This window comes from Sceloporus occidentalis, unplaced genomic scaffold (assembly GCF_023333645.1).
Source record: "Sceloporus occidentalis isolate IW3139 unplaced genomic scaffold, rSceOcc1.0.p SCAF_306, whole genome shotgun sequence".
Taxonomy (NCBI): Eukaryota; Metazoa; Chordata; class Lepidosauria; order Squamata; family Phrynosomatidae; genus Sceloporus; species Sceloporus occidentalis.
The window spans coordinates 296,423-321,129 of record NW_028317286.1 but is presented as its reverse complement, the minus strand read 5'-3'; the positions used below and the strand labels follow the sequence as shown (position 1 = coordinate 321,129).

The window sequence follows — 24,707 nt, the reverse complement described above, 5'->3', positions numbered from 1 at the left end:
CAACACCCTAATATGTGTTCAATAACATCTCTCGAGTACAGTGATACCACCCATGCATGGGTTTGACTGCTGTTTGGGGTTAAAAGGCCACATTTGGGAAGTGTGCTTTTTTTTCCCTATTTTGGTCAGTCTGTGCCTATGCCCTATCTTTGAGCCTGGCCACTACAATTTACCTCATAAAACCATATATTTTTGAAAACTAGACACCCCAAGGTACTTAAAATGGTAGTATTTAACCCTTTCCATGCATCAGATTCTACCACCAGCCTTTGCCACACTTTGTGGTAGTATTTTTTTTTTATTTTTTTTTCACACAAATTGTATTTTGGGTATAAATTTATAGCTCCAGGTATACGTCACTATCAAACAACACCCTAATATGTGTTCAGGAACATCTCCCGAGTTCAGTCATACCCCACATGTATGGGTTTGTCTGGTGTTTGAGGTTAAAATGCCACATTTTGGATGTGCGCTTTTTTTTCCCCCCATTTCGGTCAGTCTGTGCCTATGCCCTATCTTTGAGCCCGGCCACTCCAATTTACCCCATCAAACCATTAATTTTTTTAAATTAGACACCCCTTGGGTATTTGAAATGCTTTTATTTAAATTTTTCCACATCAGGATTTTTGGGAAGATACAGCGCTAATTTTAGCACTTGCTCATAATAATAAACTTTATTTTTTAATTTTATTTATTTTACTCTTTTTGGACTTTTTTTTTACATTTTGCTGGAACTGGATAGTTCCTCTAAAGCATAATAATTTTTAAATGTTACCATGTTTTTTTTAAGCTTTTTCTTTTTTTATTTTTTTTTTTAATTTTTTTATTTTTTTTTAAAATATTTTACTAATCACATAGTGATTAGATAGCTGGCCTCCATTGACTTGTATGGTTGAATGCAGTACCTGTATTCAACCAGCAAGTGGAGCCAGAGTTCTCTAGAAGGTCAGGAGACCGTCTAGCGAACTTTTTCAACTTTATTATTTTTTTTCCCGGGCCGCCGCCATCTTGCGGATGGTGAAGACTGCGTGCAGCTGCGGCTGTGACCGCTCTCCGGAGCGGTCACAGTCCATCAAGAGGTAAGTGTTTGGTGTCGCTGGATGCCTCCTGATCGAGGCATTCCAGCAACACCATTGAAGTTTAGGAGGTGATCGTTGATCGCCTCCTAAACGCTTTTAAAACAGGCGTCCGCCGCCATACAATGTATGGCGGCTGTTGACGCCCCGGGGAGGGGCCAGACATGGCCCATCATGCCGATCTCGGTGTTGCTGAATGCCTCGACATCGAGGCATTACAGCAACACCGTTTAAGCTTAGAAAGTGATCATTGATCACTTTCTAAGCTTGTTTAAGTCTGATGACGTGTCAGGCACGTCATAGGTCGTTAAGTGACCGTTTTGCATGACGTGCCTGACCCGGCAATGGACGTTAAGGGGTTAATATGAACTCTAATGAAAGACAGACTCAGAATTAAAATCTTTAAAGCCCTGACGATTGAGTCGCCGATCAATTCTTAAAAAAAAAAATAAAAAAAATCAATCAGGGCAGCTTTCGTTTGAAATCCTGTTACTTGCATGACCGTCCCTCCAAAGTCTCTCTAAATGACTGCACCGTCTCCCTTTGAGACCCAAATCCATCGCTATTGTCCCTCTTTTCTAGGCGCTCTGAGTGTTTTCCGGTTATGAGGGTATCACAGGGTTCTATAGCCCTAAAAGCCCCGATAGTGTGTATGCATGGCAGGCTCTGTAGATAAATACATTATTTTACTTCTCAATGCCTTGCTCCAACATGCCTGGGACCTTCCAGGCTCCAGCTACCCGGAGTACCCCCTCTTTGGGGGGGAGGGGTGGCATTATGAGGGTTGGAGTTAGATGCCTTAAGGGGCAGGGCTAGCCCTGTATATGGGTGGAGCTAGCCCCAAATACATTTAATTTTTATTGGAATGGGAGGAGAATAGGGCGAGGAGTAGGTATGACTAAACATTACTCCGACATCCTGAAGATTTACTAAATTGTTACAAAGCACCATAATAAAATCTGGGTAACAAATTGCCAATCGAACCCTACATACAATGAACATGTGCTCATGCTCATACACACCTACGCATCCATGCTGACACACACATTACGTGACCTTACATTACGTGACCCTGCAACGTTCCTGCCTCCTTGATTCCCCCTCCCCCGCAGTACGTTATTGTTCCAAAAAGCAGAGCTTCCGGGGCACGACCTCTCCCGCGATTGGAGGAAGCAGGGAGAGGTTGTCCCTGTAGCTCCAGCTTCTTGCGGAAGTGTGCCAGAGCCCAGATAGATCGATTCATGGAGAAAGAGAGGTGCAGGAATTTATCTGTATTTGTCGCCTGCGCCCATATAACGGCCAGCTGTGATTTCCTATGACTTTACTAATCAACTAAATCAGATGTTAAATCATCTGAATCATCATCAACACATTAAGAAATGAGTGCAATTTGGCCATTAAAGATAAAGAACCTGTAGGTTCTACAATGAAAAGAAGATGGTTCAAAATGACTGCGTATTAGGAAATGCTGCCAGAATTCAGACTACTGAAATTAAAAAATAGATGCCTGGCATGGAAGTTGCAGCCATGCTAAAAAAATCTTTCTTCCTCCATGGTCTAACATTTCTTGCCACTGATTGGCTGATTAAGCTATCAATCAGTGGCAGCAAAGTGCTACCATTAAAATCAATTGGAAGGCTTTACGCATGGGCACTGGGGTCTAAGCAGCGTCCTCCGGAGCCACCTCTGGAGGTGAGTGCATGCAAGGGGGATGTGTTCGGCCAAATGCATCACCTGCGGGGTATTTAAATGGGGGGTATTTGCAAAACGGACCACATGGCAAGTTAAAGGGCCCACAACCCATATCAGCGCTTCACGCAGAGACTCCGGGTCAAACCAGTTATGCAAAAAGCTGCTTATTTTTTAGAAATGTACGAAAGTGTTTCCTGCTGATTTACACCTTAAGTAAAAGAGCAATTTTGCTACAGTGAATATTTTGTGCAATCACCATAGCAACTAAAGAAATGTTCCTGGTGATTGCTCCACTTTGCACGAGAGTTGTTTTTGATAATTAACCCATCATGCACATAGGATTTGTAAAACTCTGGAGGGTCATTTGAGTCCGTTTAACAAAAAGCTATTGTTTAACTCCCGTTTATCCCACTTAAACCAGGAAATGCACTGGGGGTTTTTTTTGTCTTTTAATTACTTTGAGACTAATTAACAAAATAATTACTGTCTGGTCAATAAAAAAAAAAAAACAACTAGAGTCTTAAAATAAAATCCTGAAACATTTTTAGAATAACCTTTCAGTAGCAAAGATGGTATTTTTAAGAATAATAAAATATTCAATAAAATAATAATAAAATATTCAATAAAATAAATTGGTGTAGATTTTTAGAATGCCGCTCGTTACGGCAAATTCCTTTAATGGCATTTAAAGCAAAAAAAAAAATTACGCAATTTCCTCTTGAAACATAGTTTACCTCTGTTTCAGGAGACAATTTAGGGGTCTTGCGTCTCAATTGGGGACTGTCCCCAGAAAACAGGGACCCCGGCTAATCCTACAGGCATAACTATCCATAGGATCTGTAGTGCACAGCAGCTAGCCGGCCAAAACATGTCTATATACTGCCTGGGCTGAAGAGCTTACATTCTACAGGAGCCCTAAATGATAATCCAGATGATCTGATCATGGTATTGATTCACATATAAAGCATCCACGTATTTCTTAGCTTCATATAAAAGATATTGGAATGCCCTGTGAAAAACTCATTTAATTATTGGGGGGTGGGTTGTCTTCTTGCTAATGTTACTGGTTGGCTATTCCCTGGTGCATTGTGGTTATTGTAGTCTTGGGACTGACAATAAACCGATAAAAGGATTACCATTGCCGCGGAGATGTCATTGTTTTCATTACTGGTATCGGATAAATGTGGGAAAGGGTTAAACCGCGGCACCCTTTGATCCTCTTATTTAATGCCCGGAGGGAGAGAAAGAGAGGAGGGGTTGCTCATTGAAAGCCACCAACACTCAATAAACACCCCTATTAGCAGGAGAATTGCCCCCCATACTGTACGCCTCTGTGTCCCAAACTTATAAACCGAAACACAGACCCCCTTCTGTTTAAGGCTCACACAGCCTCCCTGTAACAGCCAGGACTCTGACTGCCACACATCGCCACCATGTTACATTTAGGACACACAAAGTGCTGTTCTCTTCCATGATGGCTAGCATGAGCCACACGTGGTCTGTGTTGGGATCTGCGGTAGCCGCCTTCTGCCAAAGTCTTTCGCTAAACTCGACACCTTTTATTGGGCCAACATAAAAATGATTGATTCCTGTCGAATGAATGTACAAGCTTTCAAGACCTCAGAGGTCTCTTCTTCAGATGTTCAAACTCGTACATTCGTCAGTCAAGCACAGACGGACGGTTACCTGCCTGGAGCAAAACACCGGAACAGCTCACACATCTCCTCCTTGCCTCTCCCCATCTCTCCCAAAGGCAGGCAAACTACCCCCACTTCCCACGCAGGGTCTGCCCCCTCCCTCCCACACAGGACTCTGGTTAGGAAGTTATCCTGTCCCAGACCAGGGGCGGGAGAGAGCGAGAGAGAGCGAGGGGTGGACAAGAGACAGAGAAACAGACCTTTGGCACATTAGACATCTCCACAGATCCTACCCACTCGCTGGCCGGCTTCTTCTCCACCTCCAGCCCCACCGAGGGTCACGCTGCCAGGTTATGGTGACATCGGGCTCACCTGGACCATTGGGCCAGCTCTGAGAACATGCGCACTCAAGGTTAGACACGACTCGCACACACATAGTAGCGCACACGTAACATGGGACAGGCGACCACACGCACCTACACTGTCCTGAGGTCTCCACACGCGTGTGCGGTTTTATCATTAGGACCGATGTTGTGTTAACATCACAGATCGCTGCATTGGCCAGTATTTAAATTAAGGGTTTTCGCAACACATATATCAGCTACGGCAATCACATGCGTGACAAAGATGCGTGTGCTGATACCACACAGACCCCTGCCGACGCTGGATACGTGTTTGACTTACATGAAAAGATGTGTATGTATCAGGATCTACCATTAAAGTCACACACACACACACACACACACACACGATATTTTTTCTTCTCGCACACACATAAGAGGAAGATCTAAACCGAAGTCTAGAACGTTAAACGATTAGAGTTCTGTCGAAGATGGTGCTCTTACTTTGGGTGCTGGTGTCTTGCCTATGGGCACCCGCTACCAGTCCAATTCCATCCAGGGGCCATTTGGGCATCTGCCCCAATCAGCTGAACATAAACCTGTGGGTGGATGCGCAAAGCACCTGCGAGAGGGAATGCAAGTCCGACCAGGTAAGCAGGGGGATCGACCTTGTGCCCGATTCGGTCAAACAATGTCGGGGGGCTACTTAACTGGGTGTAAATGGCTATAGTCCAAGGCTGTCAAAGGGCATTCCGAAGCACAAACGTAGCACAATCCGGCAATGCCCTGACCACGAAAGAGTTAAAAGCCTCACTTATCCATTGTTTTCTACAGTGTTTTGTTATTTTATTCAGAAATTTGTATAATTTTACTGTTATTTACTGATTTAATTGAAAAGATAATGTCCTGGAGAATCTTTGGGACACCGGTAAAAAAAAAAAAAAGAAAAGAAAAAGGAAAAGAGGAATAAGAGGTGTGTAAATTGCTACAAAAAGTCTAGATCTTAGAAAGAAACCCTACTTTCTAACAGCTTTTGGACAGCGATGAAAGGACTATTAGTGAGAAAATACACTATAATCTTACTTATTATTTATTATTCCTTGTTTATTAGAAAGACTGGCAGGACCCCTCCTGACATTAAAAAAAAAATAAAGAAAAGGGTTGCATTTCATAAGAATCACCCATTTCTCTAAAGACACATAAACATACCTTTATTCACGCTTATCCTTGAAACCAGTGATGTGCCACAGACTGAAGCTGCTGTGCCATGCAAAAGACATTTTGATCGCCGATTATGGTTTTTTTTTTCTCCCCCCCCCCCCGCAGGATTGCGAAACGTTTGAGAAATGTTGCATCAATGTTTGCGGACAGCAGAGCTGCGTCGCTGCCCGGTATCCAGAATCCGGTTTACCGTCCCAAGGTTCGCTCCATCCCGCCACCTGTGCCGGCCACGTCTGCGCCCAGCAGGGATCGGACTGCGAAATGTGGGAGGGACGCCCCGCCTGTCGATGCCGCGAGCGCTGCGGTAACCAGCCAGGTTTTACATGTGCCTCGGATGGACTTACCTACTATAACCGCTGTTACATGGATGCCGAGGCTTGCGCCAGGGGTATCAGTCTGACAGAGGTGCCGTGCAAGTTCGTTTCATCGTGGCCTCTTACTACACCAGCCCTGCCGGAAACTACCCCGCAGCCTACCCAACCGTCAACCCCAATGGAACCGCCTTTGCCACCGGCTTTGTACCAGGCACCTGCCCCTCAGTCTGTGGCTATAGGAGGCACGGTGGGCCTGCAGTGCGAGTCTAGCGGACGCCCTCGGCCTGAAATCCTATGGGAGAAGTTGGATGACAGCCCATCTTCCCCACTAATGCGCCCGGACCAAATGTACGGTAATCTAGTGGTCACAAACGCCGGACAGCTCGTCATATACAACGCGCGCCTAGAAGATTCTGGGATTTACGCCTGCATGGCTCGCAACTCTGCTGGACTTCTCCGAGCTCACTTCCCTCTCTCAGTCGTGAGAAAGAGTGAAACTACAACGGGTTCCCCCCAGATCAAGTCGGCCCCCCGGTCGGAGTGTCTGAAGCTTCCAGACAGGAAGGAATGCCAGGGACCTCGTGTCCTACAGTGGTCATACGAAGCCCAAACCGGTGAGTGCAAGACCTTCCTTCAAAGGTTGTGCCCAAGCAGTTCCAACAGCTTCCAGACCTACGAAGAATGTGTAGCAGCGTGCCAGGTAAAACCCCCCGATCCTTGTACCCTGCCACCAGTGAGAGGACCCTGCAAAACCCAAGAATGGAGATGGGCATATAGCGTCTTGACGAGGCAATGTTTCTCCTTCATCTATGGTGGATGCCAAGGAAACCAGAACAATTTTGAAAGCAAGCAGGCCTGTGAGGACCGCTGCCCACTTCCACGGGCCAAGCAGTGCCAAGGATGCCACTTACGGGGAAGGCTGGTGCCCAGCTTGTGTCGTAGTGACTTTGTAATCGTTGGGAGGCTAGAAGATTTAGGTGAAGAACGAGTGCTCAGAGTTGCCCTCGGGGAGGTGCTGAAGGACGAGCACATGGGTCTTCATCTGTTTCATACTAAATATTTGGAAGTCACTCTTGGAGATGGTGGTGGAGGAGGGTGTTCCTGTTCCAACCTTACTGGGGATACCCAGCTCTTGATCATGGGGGAGGTGCATGATGGGATGGCGTTTCTGGGAGCTTCTAGCTACATCCGCCCGGCCAATGACAAAAGGTTAAGAAAGGTCAGAGAAATGCTCGACAAAGGGACGTGTGAAATGCTCAACAGATTTCAAGACTAATCCATATGGACATTCATTCAGAAAGCACTTGCACCTCTTCTCAGAAACCCATATTATTTAATATCTGCAAAGGTCGCATGCAACTGGAAAAGACTCATTTCCCCAAAAAATCAGTGTAACATTTTCTGGATTTTGTATATATTTCCATTGAAAAAAAAAGCCTCTGAGCATCTTAAGATGTTACACGGAGGTGATATTTGGTGTACATTTAGCCTGTATGGGGCTAAAGACTTTGGATCAGCCGTTCCCTGGAAATGTTTTTTTGGTAAATTACACCCGCAGGAGCCTTATGCCTTATTTTTGTCATACGGGATCATGATACGCAGCCACTCATGGGTTAAACCCCTGCTACGTTTAGAAAATGTGTCAGATTTTGGTGCATTACATTGTAACCGTATGGATAGATCGAGAAAAATGGGCGACTTTTCAGCTTTAAATAACCACCTTTCTCAATCCATACATTACTTTTTTTTGGTTCCTTTGCTGTAGTTTTATTGACCGTTTCCTTTTATATTCGGAGCGAGCAAATCCAATGTGTGTTTAAGTTGGTCAAAGTGCACCAAAAGAGACAAATAACCTAAAATGCATCATTTCAAATGGCCAAAGAGGGACGCTTTTACGACAGGAGGTGTGGTTAGAGGATTAGGGGGCGGGGCTATATTGGGACTTTGTCCTATTGATATTTATGTATTTTTGTTTACGTATTTTAATTTTAATAAACATTTCATGTTTCTAGAAACACTATTTTGAGTTTTCCAAACATTGTAAGATCTCAGACGGAAGGGACACCAGGGTTGGAAAGAGGAATTTACATAATTCAGTAAATTATGCAGAAAATGTATAGGTTAGTTTGCTTTAAAGTATTATCCCATTTAGACATTAATTGCACTCTCTAAAATGCTGAGCAAATACACCTTAAACCACCTGCCATTTCATTCTTTCTTCTGAAGATTTAATCAGATAAAAAAAAACACATGGAAAAAAATTTAAGAAGCAGTTACTACAGCAACAGCCTATCAGAGCATACTGTTGTGTCACATGACAATTAAGCATTCCCAGGAAAAATTCTAAAAGACAAAACGTGGGAAGAGCAAAAATCATATTTCTGAGGAATGTTGGTGGAGTCACAAAAATGCCTGCAGAATCGGCAGGATAAGAAGTAGTTAGTAATCTACTTATATTATCAAAAATGTCTCCTAACCTAAACTAATCTGAACTTCAATAACTATAGGAAGGCTGGGATAAGCAAATAACTCCCTGACATCAGCATAAAGAGTTTAACTCCAAGACAAGTGTAACGGGAACCAACTGGGACGTCCTTGGCTGTCGCTGCCACCTTCCTCATAGCGAAAGCTCGCTACAAGATGGGTAGCTGCTCCAGAGTAAAGGCTTCTGGTGGGGAAAAGGGTCTCCCGAAAAACCCTACATTCAGACACAACACACCAGTCAGGATGCAAGAGAGCACTTTACTCAGGGAGGGGAAACTGACATACACAGGAAACAAGAAAAGATTAACATAATAGCAACGGATTGACATCAGGCTGATCTCATCACACATACAACAAAGGCAAATACACAACAGAGGTGAAGGAATTAGGTAAATAAACACTAGACGTGTGTCATTCTCATACATACAAATGGTAACAAGAGGGTGAAAATACTAAATGTTACATTTAACCCCTGGAAGTCTGTATAAAATTGTAGTCCCAATAACGGTGGTCCAGCATCTGTTACAATAAGCTTTGCTGCAATACAACAGATAGTTAGCAAAGTCATCATGATTAGGGCATTTTCTTCCTGAAAGCTGATAGGATGCAATATGCTATATTAGCCACTAGGTGGAGACATCACACCCAACAGACCTATTACTCTATATTCAAACATGCAATAAAGCCAGATACTCATTACTGATTATGTCGGATTTTCTTTCCTCATCAGCATTCATGTAAATACATTGTGACTCCGGTTAAAATTGCTTTGTTAGAAGGTCCCTTTTTTAATAAAAATGTGCAGCTTTTTTTCCAAACTCAAAACTTTAAAAAAACAAAATGTGTATTTTATCAACAAAGGCAGGCAAAAAGAAATACATGTTTGCAATGCAAATATAGCTGAGTCCTTTCAAGGCACAGACAGGAAAAGATAATAACTAGCTTATACTCGTGTAGAATGTCTCGGCACCCGTTCTGTGGGTCGTTGTCGTTTGCCGGAGGAGCTAAGGTCACATTTTCCTGAAGATCAAGCATTTGTTGTTAGCAGGCATGTCAACCTATAACAAAACACAAACAAAAAGGCAAAGTAGCACAAAGGTTTGTGTGTCACTGGATGGTGGATAGAGATTGGACGCATCTGACCATGTGACCTGCTAGGCAAGTACGTATGTTCATAGGGGACATCTCTTCTGGTTGACGGATCATACTAGGGGCTGGGAGAGTCATGGTAAATATACCTCCGTATCACACGATCCAACCTCTGTATCACAAATATACGATGCCTACATCTGGCTGAGGATAATGATTGTTATAATGAAATAGCTGTGGCGGATCAGGTAAATTAACCTGCCCTGTGATTTATGTATCTGGTGAAAGAATTCCATCTCTGTATTATTGTACACTTTGAACGTCCAAACGAAATATTTTATTATTAAAAATAATTCTAGCAGTTTTCAAGATTTTTTGTAATAAAAATGTACCCGTGTCGCTTCATTGTCTACGATGGTTTCAACAGCCAATCAATGCTCTCATACATTATGTATCTCTTAAAGCGACAATATGGTCATCCCACCGCCGTGGAAATAGACCTTCGCCAGTCACAAAACTTGAAGTTTAAAAAAAAATTAATGCTTTTTTTGGTGACAATCATAAATCATAGGGGTCGTAATTCATGCCCCGCTCCCCGCCCATTTACCCTTTAAATGGGGGTGTTTCCCACGATGTCAGTGGGACCGCCCACCGACGTCAGCGGGGAGTCCTGGCCGCGTCCCACAAGAGAAGGCTCTGGGTAGCCGGAGCTCAGAAGTTCCCAGGTATGAACATTTATCTAGGTATAGTGTCACCCTATATGTCTAGGTATTCATTAAAGTGGTGGATGTGTCAGCCTTGGTCTCGTAGGAACAAAATATGTTTTGGCAAGAGATTTCCGTACCATTCTCTCCAATGTCATCCCGTTGGCCTTTGCCAGATCTTGCAATTCAGCTGTGTCCCAAACTCCCCACGCAGGGTTACTGCAACAATGGAAAGGTACATATATGTCTAATATCATACATATAACATATGTGTATTAAAGTGAGCAGATGGAGAGGAGAATCCCAAGAGACGACACGACCTCAGAGGTCAAACAAGTATTAATATATTCATGTACCTCCTCTTCAAACTCATATGAAAATCCACGTTACTCTGCGGCGTGAGGACCCCATTCACGGAATACGGCTGTAAGAAGAATAACCATTACTGCACGTCAAACATACACCAACATACATCGCCTACATGCTTATAAATTCTCTTTATATATAGCAGCATTATTTTCTCCAGCTCTGTACAATGGGAATATATAGCATTAATTGATCAGCGATCACATGCATGTTGGATCAACATTTTAAAGGGACAATAGAACTCAAGCTTCCATTGAATTCAATAGTAGCAGCAGCCAGTAACATGTATACTGTATATCTAAACACTAATGCGATCAGGAACATGTGCAAGGCGTTTACATACTAATGCTTCCTGGTTTCAGCAGAGGCAATAATGAAACAATCACATGTAGTAAAATCCATCGGACGTGGATCATATGTTGGGTTCCATGTAAACTGGATTCCAACACGTATTAAAAATAAAAGTACCATTTTAGAGGGTCAAGCGTTCCTTTAAATTAGCCTTTCAAATATGTCAATAACTGACCGATATCTCGCCAATATCTTACCCCATACGTGAAAAGCACGCCGCCAGCCTGCAGAAGGCACCCTGCCCCTTTAAAGAGTCCCTGTTGGAAGAAATTCAGTAGGCGGTTTAGAGAAGGGAGACAAAAAGGAATAAATTAAAAGAAAAGATTATTGCAAAAGATCCCTCATCCTCCTAAAAGTTTATAAGCCTCCTGGAGCTGGGCTCTCCTCTTCCTCTATACTAATATATATACATTGTTTACTCATGTAATAAATTCTGTATTATCTCCCTCTTTGGAATAGCAGTAATGAATCAGCCAGCCAAGTCATTAAGAGTCACTAGAAGATGCAGAGCTAGTAGATGGCATTCCAGATGGACGCCATTTTTTGTAGCCCAAGATCCAATGCTCTAATACCAAGAACACTGAAGAATCGTCTCCAAGGTGGAATAACAAGCCATCATGGACTGAGTGATAGCCTTCTTCCTTGGCCATCTCCAGCCAAAAGCCAGCACATGGTGAAAGGTCTTCAGGAATCCTACCTTGTGGTGCTCAGAAGCCACACCATGGCCAGAAAGCCAGGGAATTACATCAAACGCAGTACAGTGACAGCTAAAGAACTACTTGGTGGTTGACTAGCAGGACTTGTGATTAGGTGAAGGAATGTTAGTGACTAGGTTTTTATTTTGAGCTGGAAGATATAGCTCAGGGCGAGACAATGGTCAATAATCCCCATTAAACGATTTCTTTATACCTAAACCCTGAGATTGACCGCTCTTAACCCTGTAAAATAAACAGACGCACGAATGGGGAAGAGGCGGATGACCTGGGTGCAGCTGGGCTCGGAAATGTGGATCATGTTAATACAGACGATGAGTTGCAGCGAGTTGGCTCTCGGGCCCCAGGTTTCCCAGTTCTGAGAGGCGTCCAGAGTCAGGGGCTGCTCCACATTAACGAGCGACGAGCTCGAGATGTGCTCCGAGATACTGCAAAGAGATAACGCTGTGCTGAGAACAATCGTTAGCAGGTAATCACGTATATATTGGCCTGTGGAATGATGTTACCCTATTCATTCATGCACAATACGGAGGCCGCCCCATGATTTACACGAAACCTGCTATTTTTACCATAGGGACTGCTTCATCGTACTGAGTTTCCAAATGCTTACCAAAAAATTCCAAACTAAAAAAGAGGGGCACACTCATTTTGGGGATGATTAAAGGCATGGATAGGGTGCAGGGCATTACTTTTTTTGTTAACCGCTGATATCTATTTGATTGGGCAAAAGATGTATTTTAATTGCCAGGTTTAATTTATTTACATTATTGTGCAATCACACTCGGCGGACATGCTGAGCTCCTAATGGACAGGTAGGTAAGAGGGGCAGAGCGGGACCCCTGGAAGTTATTATACAGTTCAATGTAAATTGCAACCCATAATAATAAATAATAGTAAAAAAAAAAAAAAAAAAAAGATGTTAAAAGATTTCTCATATAATTGATTATGATCATTAAATAAGCATGGGGTAAAACTAATTAAAAACGCTGTTTGTAGCTCTTTGCTGCTGTCACAATAATAAAAGTATATAATGATAATACAAATAATATGGCCCTTTACCCCATCAGTGACCACGTGCTCACTGTCCCTCTCTCCCAGGTCACATGACCGTCCGAGATCACGTGACTCACCTCTGCAGGCAACGCGGGTCGAGCTCGCTGGGCTGCCACCGTACGTGGGGCAGAGCCCGTGCAAAGTGGGCTACATGCTGCCCGGTGCCCGAGGCCACCTCCAGGGCCCGGACATCAGGGGAAGTCGGGTTCACGTACTGCCGCAGCACCTCCAAAATCGGAGCTTTGTTCCTCTCCGCGGCGGCAGCAAACAGCATCCTTACCAACCGCAGGGTCTGAGCAAGATACCGGCTGCTGGGACTAAGAAAGCCTGGGGCGTGGGCTAGAACGAATAGGCCTCGTCTGGTGAGAGATCAGCAAGGACTACATGTCCCAGAATGCCTCGCTGTGTTGGCTGCATTTGCAAAGGTTGGGGCATATATATTTGCCCACAATGCACTGCGACAGGAAGTGCCTGTCACTGGGGGGCTTTGGGTATTTAAACACGTGCTCACCTGATGTCCTAGGCTGGAGACTGGCATTAATATAGTTAATCTGGTGTTTTTAATTTTTTTTTATTTAAATGTTACAGAAATATTAATACATATATTTTAATAACTGTCAAGAGCTGATCTTCTGCCACGCACAGGAGACAGATTTTCAGGACTATTTGAACCTACGATCTGCCACCACAACCTGTGCGGAGGACTTAATCACAGAAGGCACAGAGAAGTGGCTCTTGTTGTCTATGATGGATTCTAAACATCTAACTATTAATATTATTGTAATTACATTTTATGATTAAATAATGAATATATAAATTTGTCAAAGATTTTTCTTAGCTCATCTAATGCTTATCTAAGTGGAAAAGCCAGTGACGTATTCTGAACTACGCCTGAGGCTAGGGTGTCCAAGGGGGCGATAGTTCCCCACCGCAAAGTCTAGGGGCAGATCACCCTCTTGAGTAATCAGGTGTGCCGCTGCTAATTGGCCAGTTACAGGGAAGATCTCCCTAAGCGGCCCGTGTTATGGAAGTGCTCTCGGCGATCCATTGGAGATTGAAGTGGATGGCTGAGGGTGCTGCCCTGGGTCTGACCCAGGACAGTGCCGGACGTAGATACACCTATAACGGCATCATCGGCTTATAGTCCATCACTGAGCCTGGATCAAGGAGCAGCGAGGAATCAATGAAGAGAGATAATGAACCTCTGTATGTGACAAATGTCAAATCTAATAATGTTTGTATAAATACGTTACACACGGACGTGTAGAAAGTGGAAAGGTTTTACCCCGAAGACATTCTAGTTTCTTAGCACAAAAAAACAGGAGGGGAGTACAAGAAAGTCAAGTCTGACACGTTACCATGAAAACGAAGATCTGAATTTCGTGATCTCCAGCTCGTGAGAAGTGAATTCCAAGCACACTCTATGGGGTATTAAACAGCACAATGCAACTTGTGAAGATACTGCACGGGGTCGGAAGCTGCCAAGTGGATTCCACTACTTAGCTAATGCATGCCTTATCTTCAGGGGTGCAGCCAGGATACCCCAGAGCCGCTTTTGATGCAATTAGAGGGGTCTTCCATATAATAGGTACAGGAGGCTCCTGAACACTGAACGTGTCTTTTAAATAGGCTGCTTTATTCTCAATGGCAGCGCGGTTAGAGGACGGAGCTCCATACTGTATGTGTCACGTAGCATGGATACTATAATTTACCCTGATACAATAATATTGCGGCGACAGCTGCCGGTCCTCTAAAAGTGAAACATAGAATTTGACAGCAGATCAGAGCCATTCAGCTGCTGTAGACTTAGAACCTGATCAGACCTTGGACGTGTATTAAATCCAAGAGCCATATGCCGGTCCCATGCATGTTTAAATCTCCTCACTGTATTACCCTCTACCGCTTCTGCTGGGAGCCAGTTCAAGACGTGTTCCTGGGCCACTGTCCACAAACATGAATAGAAACATATTGTGTAGAGAAAATAAAGTTCCTAGACACACTAAGCAGGTAACAGTGTTATGTAAAATGCAGCGTGGCCTATTACAGAAATGCCCTTGGTTGTCCTTTAGTCAAGGTCACCCGGGAGCTGTAGTATTGTAACCGTCTACAGAACAGACGTGGGATTTTGTGGCCATAAGAAATTTCTGCCAATGTCATCATGTGCATCGCAGTAGAGATATAGCTCGTAAAAATCCCAGGTCTTGTGATTTGTGAAGTTTAATAGGATGTATTGTAATTTGTTGAATTAATACAAAACCGATTAGAACTTTCACTGCCCGCGGAGTGTGCAACACCGATCCATGCATCGAGGGGATTAAAGTCTTAGCAGAATAGATTTAAAGGGACAGTATAGCCTGCAGGAAACGGCCCATTCTTATTTAAAGGGACAGACATGTCACTGGTGTCTGTGGAAAGGCTTGTGAATGTCACTGGTGACTGTGGCACGTTGCTTTGCAAGTTTCATTTCTCACCAAAGGCTGTAGCGGCATGAGATACTGGGTTGTGAACTTGTGAATATAAGCACAGAGGGATGATATGGGTAATATAGTATATTAAGTATTGATAATATAAATATATATATATAAAGATTAAGAACAAATATACAGCGAGGGAGAGGCATACATACATTAGACAAAGACAGTAAATACCTGAATATGCATTGACAGAGTATACGAAAACATAAAAGTGGCTGGGACAGAGGCTATAAACATGCAGATATACAGATAAAGAAAGAGCAAATGAGAGGACCTTAGACTGAAGTCTATGACTGTTTATGACGTTTCACAAAGTTACCACTGGGTGGCGCTTCTACGCTGTTACAATGATGCATTTGTAATTGTATGGTGTAAGAGTGAGTGTGTGCGTTGGGGATTGTGTGTTTGTGTATGGTGTTAGAGTGAGTGTACGTATGTGTAAGTGTATGGTGTGATATCAAAAGATATGTCTTGAGAAGTTCTTGAGAAAGGATCATTGAGAGCCGGAACGTTGGACCTTCACCAAGTTAATACATTTTATAAAGAGAAGACCCGCTGAGTGCATCAACTTTATTTGCTGCATATATAGATATAGATATACATATATTTCTTTTTAATGAATAAAAAAATGTGATAAAAATAAACATTTATTCACAGATTTATAAGTATATGTAGGTATGTAAATTATCCATAGCTTGTATAAATGGAAAAAAATAACTTATATAGTTACATATATAGTTTATTTTTTATTATTTCGTTTTCCAAATATTTTAAAGTTTTTAGTTTTTTAGTTCATTTCTTGGTATCGAAGCAGATAATGTTGGCAGATTCGCTTGAATATGCTGGAGAAGCTCTGATGCAATAACACTCTCAAAAATGTAACACCAAGAATAGGAATGATAAGCAGTAGCCAGTAAAGCCTTCCACAATACCCAAAGAGACATTATTCTTAAAAAAATGACTGTGGATTCGTATTGCAACCCAAAAAAGAGCATTTTATTTACATAAACGTATGAACCAATTTCCCGCTGTTTCTATACACATTAGTGGGACTTTAATGGCTGTAGAACCCTGTGATAGGGATTTGGGTCCCAAAGAGGGACTTACATTTTAAACAGGGACATTTGGGTGGTATGCTACAAGTACAACCCTGTATATATTGCCATGTAACTCAACATTGTGACATCTCTTTCTTCTATGTACAGTTCTGTATATACTGTCAGGGCAAGGTATGTTAATAGCAACTATATGGTTACATTATATAAACAGACATACAATATAATAATCATTGAAAGAAAAACATATATATATATATATATATACACACACATATATATATAATCATCCTAACACTATAGTGCCATCTATAGTGCATATACAACTTCAATGTAATATATATTTATATTATTCATTAGTATATATTATTCATTAGTATATATTAATATATATTACTAGCTATAAATGCCTTCAGTTAATTATGTATATTATGTGATAGTAACATGTATCTCTATCAGTGCATTATGGTTTTAATACAGGGCAGTTCTCTGTACTATAAACATCAAGCTGTATACCCCACAAATACCCCCCTTCATAAACAGATGCCCATAACTGCCCCCTCCCCCACCATCAGCTGCCAGGGCATTGCGCAAAATGTTAGATAATCAGACATGGGGTGCTGTCCCTTTAAGAGTCACGAGGGGCGTGTCACAGCACATGCCTCCTTAAAGAAGCCACAGCTCCGGCTAAAAGTCACAGCCGCCCGCTGATCCAACCGGCATAAGGGGGCATCGCTCTCTCCACGGCACCCCCAAACCTCACCCCTCCTCCCTCCCGGCCATGTACACCATCACCAGAGGGCCCAGCAAGTTAACCACCCAGAGGAGAACAGGTAAAGCTGTGTGTCTGTCCTGTCCGTCTGTCTGTGCCGGTTACCCCTGCAGCGGCAGGTGGCACAGGGCTGATTAGCTACTTACCCTATGCCACCTCCGCAGGGCTCAGGACATTACTACTCCTTGCATGTCACTTCTGCCCCCCTCCACAAGCATGGCATGGGTTAAAACCCCCCATTAAACGCAGATGTGTGCCGCAGGCCTGCTAATGGACTGGAAGTCCTGATCCTTTAGAACTTAACCCCTTGGGTACCACAGGGATGATGCACTACATGCACTCCATATTGTGCCAGAGCCACGTATATATATTCCATATGTTGTGCATTATTCCCCCCCCCCCCCCGGCTCCTGTGTGTGTGGATCCAGCAGCTGTTTATAGAATTGTAACATCATTTATATTTAGATACATTATTGGGTGATGTTTCCTCTCCCTTAAACAAAAACCTATGCATATATGTTTATTCCTCCCCAGGTCCAAAGCAGCAGATAGACACTAAGCTGCAGGAGCTAAAAAGCAAACAGCAGCTCCTGATCCCCAATACCAGCAGCTCCTGGGAAGCACTTCCAAGGTCAGTAAACACAAAATGCCTCTGTAACCCCCCCCTCCCCAGGCAGCGGGATTGAGTTTTGGGGGGGTTTAATGGCTGCACTCCAGTTTTTGGGGGGAATGGGGGTGCAGTGGGGTTTGAGCACCTCACACACAGCCCCCCATAAACCCCTGGCTGGGGGTGCTCACGTACTCCGGTGATCGGTGGCACTGCCGCGGCGTGACCTTGTGCAGAGGTTACCATGTGCACAGTGTCATTGTCACATGATCCAGCACAGAGGGGGTGTGGTCAGGCTGGTGGGAGTAGCCAGACAGGTGGGAGAGTTAGTGCCTGGTGTTTCTTAACCCTTCCTATCCCAGTATCCATGTGCTTTAACACATCTAGTGACAAACAATAATTGAGGATGCGTTTACATGTCGGCTGACGGTATACCTAATCTCACTACCCCCCCGGCGCTCAAATGGTTAATGTGTTCTAAGGACATTAGGAGAAGGTCACATTGTCCTTTCCACCATTTTTTTTTGTTGTTGTATAAAATAGTCACTTCCTGGCTCCTAGCTGGGCTAATAGCCATAGTGACCTCTGGGACTCCATTCAGATAAGCGGCTGTGACACTCTATATGCAGGAGCCATTGACGTGTTTCTGGAGGCTCTCGGCGGATGCCGACCAGAACATCGCGGTTTGGCTGATTTTGTGCTCACGGCGTGTAATTTAATTGCTTTTTGTATTAAAAATCACACAGTTTAACAAAAAAAATATCCAAAACGGCTTAATCTAGAAGGAGCGGTTCCTCGGCACGGATATGGATTGGATGATTATTATACCCCTTGTCATATATTTTAGGCTGTTTGGAATGCAGGCTGGATTTTAGGGGTTAACTCCTATTCCACCGATGAGTTTTCTTGACCTTTAAAACCCCGTCCTTTGCGATTCTTGTTGCCCTTCGACCTTCCCATCCGTTCTTGGCTTTGAGATTTGGATGATCTTTTATGTTAGCCGGCTTTGGTGAACGATGGGCCAACGTTCCTGGCTGCCCTATGCCGGCCGGAAGAATCCTAAGCAGAGACTGTGTGGAATTTGCCAATGGGGAGTGATGGGAGTTGTAGTCTGTAGCCTTTAGTTGGTGCTAATCGCTCTTAAGGCTTATCTGCCAAAACAGGACCAGCCGGCCATTAAAGCTCTTTTTCTGATGACGGGGCCGGATCAGATAACGCTGACAGAGCCTTCCCAAGGTTTCGGGGGAAAATCTGTCTGTCTGATACGCCGATAAAGCCTGTATGTATATGAGAGAGGATATACGTAGCTCCACGGTGACGTTGGACTATCAGAGGACTTGTCGGTTGGCCAATGTCATGTAAACATTGACCAAGAACCTTGAAAGAATAAAAAAAAAAAAATTAGCGTCCTCCTAAAACGAACATGTAGAAGGTTTCGATGAAACGATGCTGCGTGGGGGAAGAAATGGTATATTTGTGAATATAAAGTGCTGAGGTCACGCGATCCGATCGGTTAATCCGGTTAGGGATCTTAAACCTGAATCAGCCGGGTGTATAACACAGCAATAATATTACAAGTTATGGATATTAGATTAATAGGGACAGAACGTTGATCCAGGGATTTATTCTGATTGCCATATTTGGAGTCGGGAAGGAATTTTCCCCCTGGTATGGGGCAATTGGCATCTGCTTCATAAGGGTTTTTTTGCCTTCCTCTGGATCAACACAGTAGGGACACAATATGTATATAGGTTGAACTTGATGGACTTTGGTCTTTTTTCAACCTTATGAACTATGTTACTATGTTACTATAACGAAATATCTCGCTTCGGCTAAAGTACAGTAACCCAACCGGGAGGCTGTTGGGCAAATAATGGCATAAAAAAAAAAAAAAAAAGCAGGGCATTGGATGATGTTCCTGCCCCACGTGGGGGGGGGGTGAGAAGGAGCACCAGCTATTGGAAGGCTTGGGGGCAGAAATGGCACCATTAATAGGGGGTGTGCCTGATTAGTACTATTATATGGCGGTGTCCTTGAGCACATGGTGGAATCTGCGCATGATTTCTGGATCCATGCCAAACAGATATGCAAAGTCCATATAAGATTCTGTGTCAGGATGCGACAGGCAGTCATCGGATTAACAGAACTCTGTTTTTTATATATATGTAAATAAATTTACCGCCAACACCCCCCCCCCCCAAAAAAAACCCAAAACTGCAGGCATTTCATGAGTTGGTGGGACTACAATTCCCATGATGCCCAGCCCAGTAGAGGACGTACATTGTATGAGCCCAGGGTGGGTGGCAGTAGCCTTCTAGACGTCTGAGTGAGCGCACATGGGGGTACGCATCATCCAGCAAGGCATACTGAAAATCTGCAAGTGTTATTTCTAAGGCCAAAATTGGAATACGGTCATTTCTGTACGTGCATTTTTTATTATTATTTATTATTATTATTATTATTCTTTTGCTAAATATCTACCCTTCTCTTTACAGTAATCCAGTTCCAAAATTGGTATTCAACCGGGTGAATGGTAAACGAACGCAGACTCCAGCCACAACCCCGGAGGAAGAGGTGTATACGCCGGCACACGAGGAGAACGTCCGCTTCGTCTATCAGGGTGAGATAGATGGTTGGACTATATATATTCCGTCTGCTGTGTCTTCGTTAGATTGCTAGCACCTATGGTCAGTTATATACCGTCAATGGGAAGTGTCAGCCTACCCAGGAGAGTGGAAGCTGTTATAGCTGAAAGGGGGGGGTAATATCATATTAATGTCTATGTATTTAGAATGTGATGTCATCAAAGTCCCTGTTGGTGTAATGGGCAGGTGTCCCAATACTTTTGTCCATTTAGTGTAGGTATTATAGCTCAGAGGCCGGTAACGCTGGACGAAGCCAGTTTTGTAACGTCCCGTTTTGCTCTGTCTTCAGCATGGCAGGACGTGCAGCAGAAACTGGAAGGACAGAACGGAGGAGCCACCCAGCTGTACCAAGATCAGAGTCCGGACTCTTCCTTTAAGAGTAAGACCTCTCGCGTATTGCCCTATGTGCCCCATTTACCACTAAAGCCATATTGGTGACCCGTCTACGCATTCATTGGTGTCAATGGTGACGAAAAAGCATGGTTACCAATTCAACTCGCTGTCTAGAAATAAAGGTAGACTAGACCACCTTGGTGGGGCTGTATGGGACACGACCGCCTATAAAAGGGAAGCGCTCCCTCTGAACGCATGCGGGGGTCTCGTTAAACTCCCTTAGAACTGTCTTGTAAGCCCGTGGCGGAGCTTCCGGACGATGAGTCCACCGCTAGTGCCAAACACCTCCTGCAAGCCTAGATGCCGAGAGGCTAGAAACCATACGTTAAAAGTAACTCTGCTATAATACGCATTAAAGTGTATGTGATGAGTGGAGTGCGTCCCTCTAATGGGTTCCACTGACTTATTCTAGGAAAAAAATCCCAAGTGAAGCAGCCATTTTTACTGAGCAACAAAGTTCTTTATCCAGCAATAAAGATGGACAGGTCCTGGCATGAAGCCCAGACAAATGAAATGAACTTAAATGGTGAAAAGCCTCTTAAATCAACTGTTTCAATGTTGCCAACTTTTTTAATGTAATCGTTCCCAGCGCACCCCCAGCCCTACATAAAATAAATATGAAACCAAACCGTTTCTGAATATTGGCTTTCCAATCTGCATTTCTACTACTTGTGACTTAGATTATATTACATTCAGCTGTATATTGTGTTTCGTTGAGTGTAACTCACTATATTCATTAATCTATGCAAATCAGTTACATTAATATATGTGGGGTTTTAAATATATATGTAAAAGTTACACCTGTATTGTATATGTTTCATTTTGTACCAAGGGTATCTGGAGACTTTTGTAGAGCCATTTTACCTCAATTGAACCAATTTGTTTTATTGAGCTGATGTTATAAGGATAAGGCTGTTGTATTTTTTTTTACTAAAAAATTGTAAATGCAATTCTAACCCTGGTATTATATCCTAAGGCTATGTTTAAAATGGCAGCCGTATGCGAGTGAATGAGACCACATAATTATCTACGTCCTTGTCCATGTATCTCCCCCTACTATTCACAAAACTACTCTGGAAACTCATCAAATCTGAGCAGGATTGTTTGTTGTTTTTTTTTTTTTTTTTTGTTTGCCATTTTTGCCTAAAATACTTTTTAAAACATATGTGGACTATTCTGGCTATATACGTATAACTTTTGTGTTTCCTCCCGTGCAGACTTCGTCCCTATCGATCTCGAGGAGTGGTGGGCTGAGCGATTCCTGGCCAACATCGAGAACTGTGCGTAAGGACAGGAGACCCCCGATTTTTGTGTTGTCATCTGACACAGGATGTACAAAATGACAGCCCCCACTGGATGCCATTCCCTGCCCCTCACTGGCGACAGACTCAAGCGTGGCTTCCCTCCAACAGGAACCCAAGGGGCTTTAAAAGCGCCTGAGAAGTGAAGACAGTATAATGACCTTTTTAGTCCTTTTTCTGGTGCTGAAGATCTTTTTTTTGTTGTTCTTGGTCTGTCTTGATGCAGATGAGGACTCGAAACCCATTCTTTGCTGGGTCAGATAACCTAACGAAGGCGGAATAAGATGGTACTGGAGACCATCGTAAAACGTGTTCACCCTTGGAGGAGGGGAACGCCGGTTCCTGGCACGGTCTGTGATTTGTTTTTTTGCCTTCACCCAGCTCTCTGTATGACAAACTGTGAATGCTCTGTCCTGCCGGCCCTTCAGAGCACGCTACCAACCCGGTCGGTACCTGTAGGACAGCGTAGACTTCCATCAAGTTATTAGCATTTAAAACCGTTATCTAATGCAATATCCAAGACAAGTCTCCCTCTTACTGTTTGTTTTTTTTTATACAGGAGGGGTCTGTACAGAGTGGGAAATGTCTATTTTTCTAAATAAAGGTGGGTTTTTCCTCGGGATGTCCCGGTTTTGTGTTAATTCCACCTTGTATCCTTAAAGAACCGGGTATCTCATTGCCCTTCCTCGGGAAACCGTCACATCCCATCCGATTCTATACGTGCCTTAATCCCTATTCTGCAGCGCTTGGCGTGTGTTGTGCGTGTAGTTTAGCAACATGTTTTAGATTGCTACTGAAACTAAGTTTATGGCGCAAACATATAATTTAAATGTAATCCCCCCCCCTAGGTGCTTAGAAGGTGGGTATCATGCTAGACGTAGCATTAGATATGGGCATGTTAAAAAAATAATTTCGTAAAGGAATTAAGTACATAAATCCAACCTTTCCTAGAGCATAATGTATAAGGGCTGTAGTGGGAATGTACAGTGTTATTTTTGTTGAGTCTTGCACCAGTTGGAAAAAATGGTTGCATTTCATAGAAGGATGAGTGAGGTTCATTATTTAAATACATTATTATTATATAAATAAATACTTTGGGAATCGGCTTTAAGTGGTACCGTCCGAAGAATGGATACAATTTGCCAATTCCCCAAAACGTTTGGTAACTACCCTATTTACTACGGATGCACCGATATATCGGTGGCCCAAATGTATCGGCCTTCAATCGGCAAAATACCGGAACAAAAAAAAAGAAAAGCCACCGAAAATAATCATCCGCAGGGGCCCTGCCGCTTCCCTCTGTGTTGCTCAGCAGCGTCTCTTGCTTTGTCTCTTTGCTTTCAAACAGACTGTGAGCAACGCAGAAAGAGAGACAGCGGCCCCTGCGTAAGATTACAGTTCAGGTGAGGGTGTATGAATGAGTATTCATACATTTCTGTGAATAAACGAGTTGGAGGAAGTTGGTTTGCCGCAAGTCAAGCAGTTCAACAATCAACACAACCCTTTAGCGAATAAACCCCTAGAAAAGTTGCAGCTGGGGGGCACATCAATCCGCTCGATATTCAGTACATGCCAAGTATGCCGCTACCTGTTTCTCACGTTCCCAAAACTTTGTACGAGATCAAACGGTGCACTGATGTCCAATAAAACAGAATCAGCTGGTGTTTGTCAAAAGAGCAGCATAAATAAGATTTATTAAGTTTATACAATCAAATGCCTTTTTTGGAGCAATCAAAAAAAAAAAATGGTTGAAAAGAAAAAAAAAAGGATCATATACATATTTCCCTCATTATTCTCACAAAATACACAAGTTTCACTTTCATAATAAGCCAGGACCTAAGACTCAGCAAGTATCGGTAAGGTACCCATTAATCCAACGGAAACGGGGGGGCATTCGCAAACAGCACATCTGACAATTATCCTATAAACCCTGCTGGCAGAGGTAACAGGTTTTAAATGCGTCGGCTTTTAACCCTTTGTGACATCAATTACCAAACCACATACATAATTTGCATGTGGATTTGCCACTCATTCTCTGCCCACCTCTTTTGCCTGGCATGCAGTTTTTAGACACAGAGTATCTGCCCCAAACCCTCTTATAGGCGAAGGGTTCCGTTTAACTTTCATTTATACAGAGAATGCTATTACATTACAGTATGGTTTAGGTGCCACTGGAAAGCCAGACTGTAGAAAGATTTAAGCTCCCAAAATGCAGCTGTGACCCCTAGAGCTCTTGGACCCTCTATAGGCGCTCCAAGAGGCTATAAGGCACTGCGGGAGTTGGATAACTGCTGCATGTAAGAACCGCTGCAATCGTGAAACTGACCCCGCTTGGTATACCTAATGAAATGCACGGATCTGGGGACGTCTGTAAGTCCAGCTACCGGTGAACTACAAATCCCATGATCATCCGCTGGTT

At 43.4% G+C, this 24,707-nt stretch overlaps 3 protein-coding genes across 3 annotated transcripts; 2 read left to right on the top strand and 1 right to left on the bottom strand.

Moving 5' to 3' along the window:
* Positions 1-5,237: 5,237 nt before the first annotated feature.
* Positions 5,238-7,557, top strand: LOC149274986 (WAP, Kazal, immunoglobulin, Kunitz and NTR domain-containing protein 1-like). The gene is made up of 2 exons (XM_089505006.1): positions 5,238-5,396; positions 6,073-7,557. The coding sequence occupies exons 1-2, from the start codon at positions 5,238-5,240 to the stop codon at positions 7,555-7,557; spliced, it is 1,644 nt and encodes a 547-aa protein (XP_089361132.1).
* Positions 7,558-9,775: 2,218 nt separating this feature from the next.
* Positions 9,776-13,315, bottom strand: LOC149274985 (methyltransferase-like 26). The gene is made up of 6 exons (XM_089505021.1): positions 13,119-13,315; positions 12,257-12,416; positions 11,473-11,532; positions 10,915-10,982; positions 10,699-10,777; positions 9,776-9,823 (listed from the first exon to the last, which is right to left on the bottom strand). Exons 1-6 carry the CDS (start codon positions 13,313-13,315, stop codon positions 9,776-9,778), a joined length of 612 nt encoding a protein of 203 aa, XP_089361147.1.
* Positions 13,316-17,351: 4,036 nt separating this feature from the next.
* Positions 17,352-22,275, top strand: LOC149274984 (MAPK regulated corepressor interacting protein 2-like). Its single transcript, XM_089505005.1, has 5 exons — positions 17,352-17,403; positions 17,877-17,973; positions 20,445-20,569; positions 20,884-20,973; positions 22,205-22,275. Exons 1-5 carry the CDS (start codon positions 17,352-17,354, stop codon positions 22,273-22,275), a joined length of 435 nt encoding a protein of 144 aa, XP_089361131.1.
* The last annotated feature ends 2,432 nt before the right edge of the window (positions 22,276-24,707 follow it).

Bases quoted from the DNA above. Each gene is read 5' to 3' on its own strand.
- LOC149274986 (XM_089505006.1), top strand. From the start codon at position 5,238: ATGGTGCTCTTACTTTGGGTGCTGGTGTCTTGCCTATGGGCACCCGCT. The intron at 5,397-6,072 runs GTAAGCAGGGGG...CCCCCCCCGCAG, and splicing joins GGGAATGCAAGTCCGACCAG to GATTGCGAAACGTTTGAGAA.
- LOC149274985 (XM_089505021.1), bottom strand. From the start codon at position 13,315: ATGCTGTTTGCTGCCGCCGCGGAGAGGAACAAAGCTCCGATTTTGGAG. The intron at 12,417-13,118 runs GTGAGTCACGTG...ATCTCTTTGCAG, and splicing joins GACCCGCGTTGCCTGCAGAG to TATCTCGGAGCACATCTCGA. The intron at 10,778-10,914 runs GTACATGAATAT...CCATTGTTGCAG, and splicing joins CATATGAGTTTGAAGAGGAG to TAACCCTGCGTGGGGAGTTT.
- LOC149274984 (XM_089505005.1), top strand. From the start codon at position 17,352: ATGTACACCATCACCAGAGGGCCCAGCAAGTTAACCACCCAGAGGAGA. The intron at 17,974-20,444 runs GTCAGTAAACAC...TTCTCTTTACAG, and splicing joins TCCTGGGAAGCACTTCCAAG to TAATCCAGTTCCAAAATTGG. The intron at 20,974-22,204 runs GTAAGACCTCTC...CCTCCCGTGCAG, and splicing joins TCCGGACTCTTCCTTTAAGA to ACTTCGTCCCTATCGATCTC.